The sequence below is a fragment of the Spinacia oleracea genome, chromosome 5 (genome assembly GCF_020520425.1).
Source record: "Spinacia oleracea cultivar Varoflay chromosome 5, BTI_SOV_V1, whole genome shotgun sequence".
NCBI classification, from domain to species: Eukaryota; Viridiplantae; Streptophyta; class Magnoliopsida; order Caryophyllales; family Amaranthaceae; genus Spinacia; species Spinacia oleracea.
The window spans coordinates 118,831,522-118,844,696 of record NC_079491.1 but is presented as its reverse complement, the minus strand read 5'-3'; the positions used below and the strand labels follow the sequence as shown (position 1 = coordinate 118,844,696).

The following is a 13,175-nucleotide window of genomic DNA, read 5'->3' as shown; positions in this document are numbered from 1 at the left end:
AGAGATGTTTTATGGATCTGCTAGATTAGTCAATGGACTTTATTTATTAGATCACGACAAACAAGTATATAACATAAATACCAAAAAGGCCAAAAAGGATGATTCAGATCTCACCTATCTGTGGAATTGTCGATTAGGCCATATAAACTTGAAACGCTTAGAAAGACTTCAAAAGGAAGGAATTCTAAAACCATTTGACTTAGAGGATTATGGTAAATGCGAATCATGTTTACTTGGAAAAATGACAAAGCAACCTTTCTCTAAAGTTGGAGAAAGAGCAAATGAACTATTGGGTTTAATCCATACAGATGTATGTGGACCAATGAGTACAAATGCTAGAGGTGGTTTCAGCTACTTTATCACTTTCACTGATGACTTCAGTAGATATGGTTATGTCTACCTAATAAAGCATAAGTCTGAATCCTTTGACAAATTCAAGGAATTTCAGAGTGAAGTAGAGAATCAATTAGGCAAGAAGATTAAGGCACTGCGGTCTGATAGAGGCGGTGAATATCTGAGCTATGAATTTGATGACCATCTGAAAGAATGTGGAATTCTATCAGAATTGACTCCTCCTGGAACACCACAATGGAACGTTGTGTCGGAACGGAGGAACAGAACCTTGCTAGACATGGTCAGGTCAATGATGGGTCAGGCAGAACTTCCATTAGAATTTTGGGGACATGCACTAAATACAGCTGCACTCACTATAAATAGAGCTCCGTCTAAAGCTGTCGAAAAGACTCCATACAAATTATGGTTTGGAAAGCCTCCAAATGTGTCTTTTCTTAAGATTTGGGGATGTGAAGTATACGTCAAACGATTAATTTCAGACAAACTTCATCCAAAATCTGACAAATGTATCCTTGTGGGCTATCCAAAGGAAACAAAGGGGTATTACTTCTACAATACATCTGAGAACAAGGTGTTTGTTGCTCGAGATGGTGTCTTTTTGGAGAAAGATCACATTTCCAAAATGACAAGTGGGAGAAAAGTAGACCTCGAAGAAATTCGAGTCGAACAACAAACTCTAGAGAATGCTCAAGATGACATTCAGGATGAAACTCAGAGATCTTTAGAAGAATCTGGTGAGAATCATGGCCAAACTAGAAATGTTACCCCGCGTAGATCGCAAAGATATAGATCTCAACCGGAAAGGTACTTAGGTATTTTGACGAACGAGAGCTATGACGTTCTATTACTTGAAAGTGATGAACCTGCGACTTACAAACAAGCTATGACGAGCCCTAGCTCCAAGCAATGGCAAGAAGCCATGCAATCTGAATTAGACTCCATGTCTGAAAACCAAGTATGGGATTTGGTCGATTTGCCAGATGGCTACCAAGCCATTGGAAGCAAATGGGTTTTCAAACTGAAAAAGGACAAGGATGGGAAACTTGAAGTTTTCAAAGCTAGATTGGTTGCAAAAGGTTACAGGCAAGTCCACGGTGTGGATTACGATGAAACCTTTTCACCAGTTGCAATGCTAAAGTCTATTCGGATAATGTTAGCAATCGCTGCATATTACGATTACGAAATATGGCAGATGGATGTCAAAACTGCTTTCTTAAACGGCGTTTTAACAGAAACTGTGTTTATGACACAGCCTGAAGGTTTTGAGGATCCAAAGAATGCTAAAAAGGTATGCAAGCTAAAGAAGTCAATCTACGGATTGAAGCAGGCATCCAGGAGCTGGAATATACGTTTTGATGAAGCAGTTAGTGACTTTGGTTTCATCAAAAACGCAGACGAATCTTGTGTATACAAGAAGGTCAGTGGGAGCAAAATTGCTTTCCTAGTATTATATGTCGACGACATATTACTTATCGGAAATGACATTCCTATGTTGAACTCTGTCAAGATTTGGCTTGGGAAATGTTTTTCGATGAAAGATCTAGGAGAAGCACAGTACATATTGGGCATCAAGATTTACAGAGATAGATCTAAAAAGATGATTGGACTTAGTCAAAGCACTTATATCAATAAGGTGCTTGATAGGTTCAAGATGGCGGACTCCAAGCGAGGCTACCTACCCATGTCTCATGGAATGACTTTAAGCAAGACTCAGTGCCCAAAAACACTTGATGAGCGTAGACGAATGAATGGGATTCCATATGCATCATTGATTGGTTCAATAATGCATGCTATGATATGTACACGCCCGGATGTTGCGTATGCACTCAGTGCTATGAGCAGATACCAGTCAGACCCAGGAGAGGCGCATTGGACTGCTGCCAAGAATATTCTGAAGTACCTGAAAAGGCACAAAGATGACTTCCTGGTCTATGGTGGAGATGATGAATTAATTGTTAAAGGCTATACGGACGCAAGTTTCCAAACCGACAAAGATGATTTCAGATCACAGTCTGGGTTTGTCTTCTGCCTCAACGGAGGAGCAGTAAGCTGGAAAAGTGCTAAGCAAAGCACCATTGCGGATTCTACAACTGAAGCGGAGTACATTGCTGCACATGAAGCAGCAAAGGAAGCTATATGGCTAAGGAAGTTCATAGGTGAACTTGGTGTAGTCCCCTCCATTAAAGGACCAATAGCCCTGTATTGTGATAATAACGGAGCTATTGCACAGGCAAAGGAGCCTAGACACCACCAGAGAGTCAAGCATGTACTTCGTAGATTTCACCTTCTACGAGAGTTCGTTGAAAGAAAAGAAGTCGATATAAGCAAAATTGGAACTGACGACAACATATCAGATCCATTGACTAAACATCTGCCGCAGGCGAAGCACAACTCGCACACTGCAGCTATGGGAATCAAGCATATTGGAGAATGGCTTTGATGTCTCTGTTTAATGTTTTAAAGTTTTAGAGTTTAAATCTTTGTAAAACATTATTGGTTAATCATTCACAATAAATGAAGAGAATTCATTTTTCCATTTAATTTGTGGTTTATTAAATGATGAGTCCCTTCAATTTGACGATATATTCAAGATAGACTGTCAGGACCAGTCCTGTGACTAAGAAATGTCTATCAAGTGAACTTGAATGTCAAAGGTTGAAAATGGTCCCTAGTCGGAGTTTTCTATAAAATTGGACGCATAGAAAACGTTAGACGATTAGAATGCAAGATGACTAGTAGTTCTGTTTCTTGAACTATGTGGACATGGCAATGTCATAATCATTTGCATAGATACTTACTTTGTGAAGACTAGTATCGGACAAGACCTATGAAACTTTACTGTAAGAGATGAAAATCTGTCATAAGTAAATTTCATTAAAATTATTAGACACTAAATCCTCAATACCTGAGTGATTTGAGATTACTTGTTTGAGAACTGGTTGCTTTGACGTTGACCAACCGTCGCACCGTAAAAGGAGGCTATAAAGGCAACGCTCAGGTAATCACCTATCAAACGAAGTCTAATCTCAAGATCGCAAGATTGGGATTGTCCTCCCATAAATCGGGATGAGATGCTTAAAAGTTGTACAAGGCCACTCGGAGAGCTAGAAACTGTGAAATGCATGGCCGTGCTCGGATGAATCATAGGCTATGATTATCTGTTTATTTGATCAGTTGAACTCTGAAACCGAGAAACACCTCTGGACATAATAAGGATGACAACTCTTACCTTATGTTCAAGAGCAAGCATCGAGCGACAAAGGAATTAGGAAATGCACACTTGTCCCTAAAGACAAGTGGGAGACTGAAGGAAATAATGCCCTTGGTCCAAGTATGCATTCAATGATAAGTCTAATATATGCGGTTCAGTATTAATTAACAAGTTAATAATTCAGTGAGATCAAGTGAGCTGAATGCCTAGCTAGAGGCCGCTTCAGTTCAAGTGGAATTAATGATATTAATCCACAGCTTACTCTTGACTGAACCCGTAGGGTCACACAAATAGTACGTAAACGGATCAAGTATTTAATTGCATTAAATACTCCATCTATGGATATTCGGAATCGACGGATCTTGGTTTCAGTGGGAGCTGAGATCGTCACAGGCAAGAAATGAATACTCCGGAAACGATGATATTGCCGGAAACGGAAATATGGATCGTATCGGAAATATAAATATTATCCAAGTCGTAGATGTTGCCGGAAACGGAAACATGGTACGTATCGGAAAATATTATCGGAAATGGAAATATTGCCGGAATCGAAAATATTGCCGGAAACGGAAATATTGTCAGAATCAGAAATATTATCGGAATCGGAAAATAATTCCGGAAACGGAAATATTAAATATTTGTTCGAAACGGAAATTGATTCCGGAATCGGAAATATTAAATATTGTTCGTATCGGAAATGAATTCCGGAATCGAGAATTTAATCGGAAGCGTATCGTACGAATTAGCATCGGACGAGGCCCGCTAGACGAAGGCCCAGCACGAAGCCAGGCCATCGCCCAGCGAGCCAACACGCACCATCGCGTGCCAAGCCTCGACCAGGCCCAGCGCAAGGCCAGGCCCAGCCAAGGCCTGGGGCGCGCGCGCGAGAGCACAGCAGTGGGCCGAGCGCTGTGCGCCTAGCGTGGGCCGCAAGGCTTGCGCGGGTGTACGGTGCTCATGCAATGCTTGTGCGGGAATCCTAAAGCAATCGGGATTCGAAATATGATTAAATCCTAAAACTATTAGATAATGATTATTTAATTAGAGTGCTAGTAGGATTATAATTAAATAAATTAGTATCCTAATAGGATTCCAAAACCTTTTCCATAACTCTATAAATAGGTGCCTAGGATCACATATTTACATAGATTATTCAAGTATTCAAAGTGAGTTTTTGAGAGAAAAATTCAGTCACATTCCTTGCCTAAAAGTGCCGAAAATTATTAGTACCTTAAGGGCGATTCTAGTTGGTCAATCTTAAGGCGGATCCGGACGTGCTGTGGACTATCTACGGAGGGACGACACTTGGAGTCTTAAAGACTTGTTCTTGTTCGGTTCGGGCGCAGCTAGGGAAGGCACGCAACAAAGAGTATGCATCTAAACTATGCTATATGATTATGTGTAAATAATATGTATTCTTGGCTAAATGGTTTTTCCGCATGATTTATGAATTGTCATATGTATCATAACCTAACACAGCCCTCAATGATCTGAAGGCAGTAATTGCCCCTCATTTACTGTTAATTAAATTTGTGGGAAGCAGTGGAGATATTGGGGCCATCTATGGAAACCAACAGCTGGCCAGGGATTGCTACCTATCTTCGTTGGAACCGGCGGCCTGGGGAGCGTCCCCGATAACAAATGAAACCTCATAAAAAGGAGCAAAGAGTCAAAGAGACGCCCATGGCCTATAGTGCGGACAGGCGGCCCGAGCCGGTGGGAGCGCACTATGACATAGTCTTAGATCTAAAGGACCCGTCTCGAACTGTTCCTATTGGAATTCCACCTGATGACCCCATGGCAGCGACATTAGTACAATTGCTGAGAGAATACAAAGAAATCTTCGCCTTCACAGTGGAAGAAATGCCAGGCATCGATCCAGCAGTAGCGGTGCACAAGCTAAATGTAGACTGTGCCATGAAGCCAGTACGACAGAAGAAAAGGAATCATGGTGAGGCTAGGAACTTAGCCGCCGCCGTTGAAGTTCAAAAACTTATGGACGCCGTCTTTATATGCCCATGCCAGTACCCTGACTGCGTGGTCAATGTGGTGCTAGTGCCAAAGCCCAATGGGACGTGGAGAATGTGCGTCGATTATACTGACCTAAACAAGGCCTGTCCAAAGGACAGTTTCCCATCACCAAAGATAGATCGCCTTGTCGACTCAACGGCAGGGCATGCCATGATGAGCTTTATGGACGCCTACTCTGGATTTCACCAGATTCCCTTATGGCCTGAAGATCAAGAGAATACGTCGTTTGTCACAGAGCAGGGTTTATACTGTTACAAAGTGATGCCGTTCGGCCTAAAGAACGCACCAGCCACTTTTCGACGACTAGTGAACACAGTTTTCGCAAAACAGCTGGGAAGGAATATAGAAGCTTATATTGATGACATGATAGTAAAAAGCAGGCAGTGAGCAGACCACCTCGGGGACTTGCGAGAGACTTTCGAGACTCTTCGAGCATAAGAAATGAGACTCAATCCCAAGAAATGCATCTTTGGAGTCACTTCTGGCAAGTTTCTTGGGTTTCTAATTGATGAAAGAGGCATAGAGGCCAATCCCGACAAAGTATAAGCAGTCATCAATGACGTCCCCAAAGACAGTTAAAGACGTGTAACGCCTGACCGGGTGCCTAGGCGCCTTGGGGCGATTTCTGTCCAGAGCCGGGGATAAGTTCCATTACTTCTTCAGCACAATAAAAAAGGGCACCCATTTCGAATGGACGCCACGGGCTGAAGCTGCTTTCCTTTGTTTAAAAGAGCATTTGCACACCCTGCCACGCCTGGTTAGCCCCCTCCAAGGAGAAGTCCTGTGTCTATATCTTACCATTTCGGATCACGCTCTGAGTGCCGTCTTGCTCACTGAAAGGGATGGAATACAGTTACCTGTCTACTTCATCAGCCACATGTTGCAAAATGCCGAGCTCAAGTACCCCACTGTCGAAAAATTTGGCTTAGCATTGTTCCTAGCCAGCAAGAAGCTCCACCCTTACTTTTTGGCCCATCGACTGACAGTATACACAGATCAACCTATGAAACGACCATTCACTAATCTGGGAGAGTCCGGAAGAATGCTCAATTGGGCAATTGAACTCAACACCTTTGACATCTCATATGAACCTCGGAAGGCAATAAAAGGGCAGGCATTTGCTGATTTTATTGTAGAAATGACTAGGCCAACTCACATAAAGAATGATAGGAAACAATGGATAATCCATGTAGACGGGTCCGCCACCCAAAATGGGTGTGGAGCCGGCATCATCCGCGAATCACCAGAGGGGGACACATATGAGTATGCCATGCGCTTCAACTTTCAGGCGTCAAACAATGAGGCTGAGTACGAGGCTTTGATATGTGGGATCCAAATGAGCAAAGCGGCAGGTGCAGAAGAGATCTTGGTTCTATCTGACTCACAAGTAATTGTCAGCCAAGTAAAGGGAGAGTACGAAGCAAAGGACGACACCATGATGAAATACTTGGAGATCGTCCGTCAAGAAATACAATCACTGACTAATTTTGAGGTACAACATATACCCCGCTCGGAGAACAACAAGGCGAACGCGTTATCCAAGTTGGCCAGCTCTGCGTCCTGCGACACTCCGCGTCATGTAGTCTGGGAAGTAAAACAAATTAAAAGCATTAACGTTGCGGGAATAGTTATCCTAGACCAGACGGCCACCTGGATGGACGACATAGTCAACTTCAAAATGAATGGGATACTCCCTGAAGATCCTAAGCAGGCAGAAAAGCTGCAAAAGAAATGCACCTGGTTCGAGATGTGGAATGGGACCTTATACAAGAAAGCCTACTCAAGGCCTCTTCTCCGATGTGTAACCCCAGAAAAGGGGCATGAAGTGTTGGAAGATATGCATCAAGGGTTATGTAGCTCTCACATAGGGGGGAGGGCCTTGGCAGAAAAAGCTCTAAAACTGGGTATTACTGGCCCACTCTCAAGGAAGACGCACTCGACTTAGTTAAGCGATGCGATAAATGTCAGCGGTTTGCTCATCTAATTCGACGACCGGCTTAAAAACTAACACCCATCACAAGTCCCATACCATTTGCCAAATAGGGGATGGATTTGCTAGGTCCTTACACCACGGCCCTAGGAGGAGTGCGTTATGTGATAGTAGCCGTTGATTATTTCACCAAATGGGTAGAAGCCGAAGCCTTGAAAAACACCAAGGCACAGGACGTAAGAGCCTTCATTTGGAAGAACATCATCACAAGATTCGGTGTGCCTCAATCTATTGTCTTCGATAATGGGCCACAATTCAAGACACCCAAGTTAGAAAACTAGTTAGTCGATCATGGCATCACGGCATGTTTTGCATCAGTTGGCCGTCCTCAAGCAAACGGACAGGTGGAGGCATTCAACAAAATCATTTCTGAAAGGATAAAAAAGAAGCTTGATGAAGCAAAAGGGTTGTGGGCCGACTTACCCAATGTTTTATGGTCTATACGGACCCCGGCGAAAAACTCCACAGGAGAAACACCATTTTTATTAGCATATGGAGCTGAAGCCGTCCTGCCAATAGAAATGTGTGAACCAACTCTGCACGTTATGTTATTTGATGAAAATGCCAATTGGGAAATGATGAAGGCGGCTTTGGATTTCCTACCAGAAACCAAAGGGAACGCGGCTCTACGACAGCAACTTTACAAACTGCGAATGACAAGAGAATACAACAAAAAGGTCTCCAGAAGAATCTTAAAAGTTGGAGATTTTGTGCTAAGAAAGATGGAAGCCGTTGGACGTGCTAATGAGCAAGGGAAACTCACTCCCACCTAGGAAGGTCCATACGAGATCTATGAGGAAGTTCGTGATGGAACCTACCGGATCCAAGACATGCAGGGGCGTCCTATTCTACGTACCTGGAATGCAGACAACTTAAAGAAATGCTTTTTCTAGGTTTGAAATCTATGTTTTCTTGTTAATGAACAATCATTTTGTAAGAATGAAGATGTCCACACAAAAGACGCATCATGTAGCACGGCTTAATAAGTTTTAATGAAAAGTCTCCCTGCAAGTCGGCCTTGCAAGAGAATCTTTATTTGTGTCACATACATAACTCAATGACCTGAAAATAGGCCCAAACAATAACATTCTCCCAACAATTAAAGACTAGTCGTTTAAAGGCCTAAGAAGTGGCCCAGATTAGCACCCTCACTAGGCTGATTCACCTAGAACACAGGGGATACACATTTCAAAAAGCTATATGAAGTAGCTAAAGACCTTGGAAAAGAGAACCAAGGAAAATAAATTGACATCCCTGCTTAAGGGCGAAGACTATAAATGTTGAAATAACCAACACCATAAAAAGTAAACAGGAACGGCAAATTAGATAAGGCAAAAGACGAAAACGTCCATTCTAGGACGGCTACTCATTCCAATAAGTCAGTTGTAATTACAAAATATGCACAAAAAGGCATTGAGGAAGACGTCACAAAACCAAAATCACAAAAAAATACAAGGTCCCTAAGAGGCTTCATTCATCATCATCGTCGGGAACAAATTCAGGAAGAGGACGTGCTTCCTTCAGGGCCTTCTCCACCTCCACCTGATGATCTATGAACCTCTCAAACCAGCTGAAGGGACGCATGCTGGCAAAATATGAATTCCAATCCAGCTCAATGCCTCCTCGGATTGACCTCTCACCCAACACGGTAGACTGGCTACGCACCTCCTTGGATTTATCCACTTCCTTATGAGCCTCCTCCAGCTGTGACTCCAGTTCCTTAAACTTGGCGTCAAGACAAGAAAGCTCGTCCTCTTTATCCTTTATCTTCTCAGAAAGATCCTTCATCTCTTGGAAGTTATGATCAATCTGTTGAAGATGCTTCTTGTTTTCAGCACGTTGAGAAGCCAGGGACTTGGCCAGCGCGTCGATCGTCTCCTTCCTGGTGAGACGAAGCCCCTCCAGCTCAGCAAAATGCTGATCACCACACTGACTAGCAAGGAAGCGGGCTCTAGTCTCTTCTTGCACTAGAGAAGTGCGCCACTTCCTCAGCGAGTCCAGCAGGATAAACATCTGCAAAGAGGCAAAGCTAAATTTCGAAACACGGAGAAAAGAAATATTCCACTAAAATAAGGAAAACAAAACTTACATCTAGTACAGAGGACTACATGGGGCAAGCTGGGTCTCATCCGCCTCAGGAAGAGTTTCAGCGTACTCCGGAGGAATAGCACTGCGCATCAGGTTCATTACCTTGACGCGGTCCCGAGAAGTAAAGCGGCCTGAAGCAGGGATTTGATCCTGTAGGAAAGAATATTGTAAAATCCGAAAATGAGAATAAATGTGGGCCGAATATTTGATGTGTATAAAGCTGTGACGTGTTACAAAACACTGTCTTAGAAGCAAAGTTCGCCCCGACTATGGTGCAATCGTAATAGGCGTTGCCCCCCAAGATTTTACACAGCAACTCGTTTTAACGTGCACTCGAATAAAACGAATTAGGAACTCATAATATGCTTAGAATAAGATAGAGAAGAGAATGATTTTTCGGTGTCTCACAAATGACCCCCAAAGCTGATTTTTATAGGAACCAAAAATCGTAACCGAAAATCAGAAATTAATAAAGAATTAAAAACTAGAGAATCAGAATTCAAATGGGAGAATTAAAAGATTTGTAACCGAAAATCTGAAGTTTAATTTGGCATTAAAACGGAAACAATAATTAAGGAACCGTTTCCGGAAATCAAGCGACAGTTACGAAGTGGACTTTGTAACTGATAAGTCTCATAAATGCTGGACTATCCGTTACAACTTGGCCCAAAAAGGTGGCCCCACCACACCGCGCACGTGCCACGAACACGAACCAAACCGGTCGGACGGCGGCGGCGGCGCGCGTGGGAATGCCTCCTTCTAGTCCACTTCAAACATAATAAAGCTTGCTACTATATTTAAACTAGAGAAAACCTCCTTTTTCCTTCAATGTGGGACAATCACTCTAACATTAAATAGTAGGCTTCAAAGTCATATTTTGATTTTCTACCAATGTGGGACAAGCCTTTTTCTCACAAAATAGAGGAGTTTAAAACTAACTCTTTGCATTATATCCAACAGATCCAACTCAACAATTATGGCTTTCTGAGGATCAGGTATTTCTATTGGAAAAACAACAGCCTTAGATTCCCTGGGAGAGACTATAGAACTGCAGACGAAGAACGACAAGTGGTTACGATGTTGGAATAGAACTTATCACCCGAGTTCCTTGAAGGAAATAATTCCCTTGGTCCAAGTATGCATTCAATGTTAAGTCTAATAAATGCGGTTCAGTATTAATTAACAAGTTAATAATTCAGTGAGATCAAGTGAGCTGAATGCCTAGTTAGAGGCCGCTTCAGTTCAAGTGGAATTAATGATATTAATCCACAGCTTACTCTTGACTGAACCCGTAGGGTCACACAAATAGTACGTAAACGGATCAAGTATTTAATAGCATTAAATACTCTATCTATGGATATTCGGAATCGACGGATCTTGGTTTCAGTGGGAGCTGAGATCGTCACAAGCAAGAAATGAATACTCCGAAAACGATGATATTGCCGGAAACGGAAATATGGATCGTATCGGAAATATAAATATTATCCAAGTCGTAGATGTTGCCGGAAACGGAAACATGGTACGTATCGGAAAATATTATCGGAAATGGAAATATTGCTGGAATCGGAAATATTGCCGGAAACGGAAATATTGTCAGAATCGGAAATATTATCGGAATCAGAAAATAATTCTGGAAACGGAAATATTAAATATTTGTTCGAAATGGAATTTAATTCCGGAATCGGAAATATTAAATATTGTTCGTATCGGAAATGAATTTCGAAATCGGGAATTTAATCGGAAGCGTATCGTACGAATTAGCATCGGACGAGGCTCGCTAGACGAAGGCCCAGCACGAAGCCAGGCCATCGCCCAGCAACCCACGCGCATCACCAGCACACGCCAAAGCCTCGACCAGGCCCAGCGCAAGCCAGGCCTAGCCGAAGCCATGGGCGCGCGCGGACAACAGCATGGGCCGAGCGCTGTGCGCTCAGCGTGGGCCGCAAGGCCTGCGCGGGTGTACGGTGCTCGTGCGATGCTCGTGTGCGAATCCTAAAGCTATCGGGATTCGATAAAAGATTAAATCCTAAACCTATTAGATAAAGTTTATTTAAATAGAGTCCTAACAGGATTCTAATTAAATTAATTAGTATCCTAATAGGATTCCAATTCCTTTTCCATACCTCTATAAATAAGTGCCTAGGGTCATTACTTACAGAAATGATCGAAGTATTCAAAGGGTAAGTTTTTGAAAGAAAATTCAGCCATACACTTGCACAATAATAGCCGAAAATTCCTAGCACCTTAAGGGCGATTCTAGTTGGTCAATCTTGAGGCGGATCCGGACGTACTGTGGACTATCTACGGAGGGACGACACTTGGAGTCCTAAAGACTTGTTCTTGATCGGTTCGGGCGCAGATAGGGAGGGCACGCTACAAAGTGTATGCTTCTAAATTATGCTAAATGATTATGTGTAAATAATATGCTTTCCTGGCTTTATGGTTTTTCCGCATGATTTATGTATTTTCATATGTATCATAATTTAACAATGGTATCACGAGCCTCTTATTATTTTCATAATCTAAATTGCATAAACATGCTTAAATATTACAAATTTGTAAGAATTAAAAGGGGTGATTAATTTTCGTAATTGTTAATTAATTGCAAATTGCGTTTATTTAATCATATGTACGCAGTTTTTCGGCAGTTTCCTCGTTACTGATCCAAATCGAGTGATTTTTGTGTCAATTCCGCATGCAAAAGGCATTCTAAAATTTTGACAAAAAAAGTATTGTTTAACAAGTTTGAATGCCTAGCCTTGTTAATTATGCAATCAAATTTGTAATTATTATTAATTTGTTGAAAATTGGAATAATTTAGAATTAATTTGATTTTCATAATTAGTTAATAATTTAATTAGATACCTATGATTAAAAACCACCATAAAAATTCTAAATTTGTGTTAAATTTTAAATTTTTATGACCTAGACTTGAATCCATGTTAATCGGAAATCAATTAATTAATAAATTTTCGATTTTTAGCCCTAAAATTATGAAATTAATATGATTTATTAATTTGTCATTAATTTTGAAAATAAAATTTTATAATTTTTATGCGATTCGGTCATATAACTTGCACGCACAAAGCAATGGACGCTACGTGTTACCCTTAAGGGGTGTTGTATAGTGCGAGCATGCGACGACGAGCAAGGGAGCTTGTCGCCCATGCGGTACGAATGCAATGAGCAAGGCTATGGTGCACGAGCACAAGGCAGCAGCCCTGCCTTGTGTCGTGTGCTGGGAGCGATGGGCGAGTGGGCAAGGGCGAGAGCAAGGCAGCGCGCAATCGCGTGCAACGCGCACTGCCTCGCGCAAGCGAGCGATGCCTCGCGCGCAGCGAGCGCTGGCTCGCGTGCGACGAGCGCTACGCCCAGCATCGAACGACAGCGCGCAGCGAGCGATGGCTCGCGTGCATCGAGCGCTGGCGCGCGCAGCGAGCAGTATCCTCGTGTGCTTCGATGGTACCTTGCGATGGTGTGCAGCGACGAATGCGACGCAAC

General features: G+C 42.4%; 1 protein-coding gene across 1 annotated transcript; it reads left to right on the top strand.

The window, feature by feature from the left end:
* The first annotated feature begins 6,037 nt into the window (after positions 1-6,037).
* On the top strand, positions 6,038-7,541 carry LOC110798084 (uncharacterized). The gene is made up of 2 exons (XM_022003222.2): positions 6,038-6,136; positions 6,450-7,541. Exons 1-2 carry the CDS (start codon positions 6,038-6,040, stop codon positions 7,539-7,541), a joined length of 1,191 nt encoding a protein of 396 aa, XP_021858914.2.
* The last annotated feature ends 5,634 nt before the right edge of the window (positions 7,542-13,175 follow it).

Excerpts from the sequence above, each read along its gene's own strand:
- LOC110798084 (XM_022003222.2), top strand. The coding sequence starts at position 6,038 with ATGAGACTCAATCCCAAGAAATGCATCTTTGGAGTCACTTCTGGCAAG. Across the intron at positions 6,137-6,449 it reads TAGAGGCCAATCCCGACAAA|TTACCTGTCTACTTCATCAG; the intron begins GTATAAGCAGTC and ends GATGGAATACAG.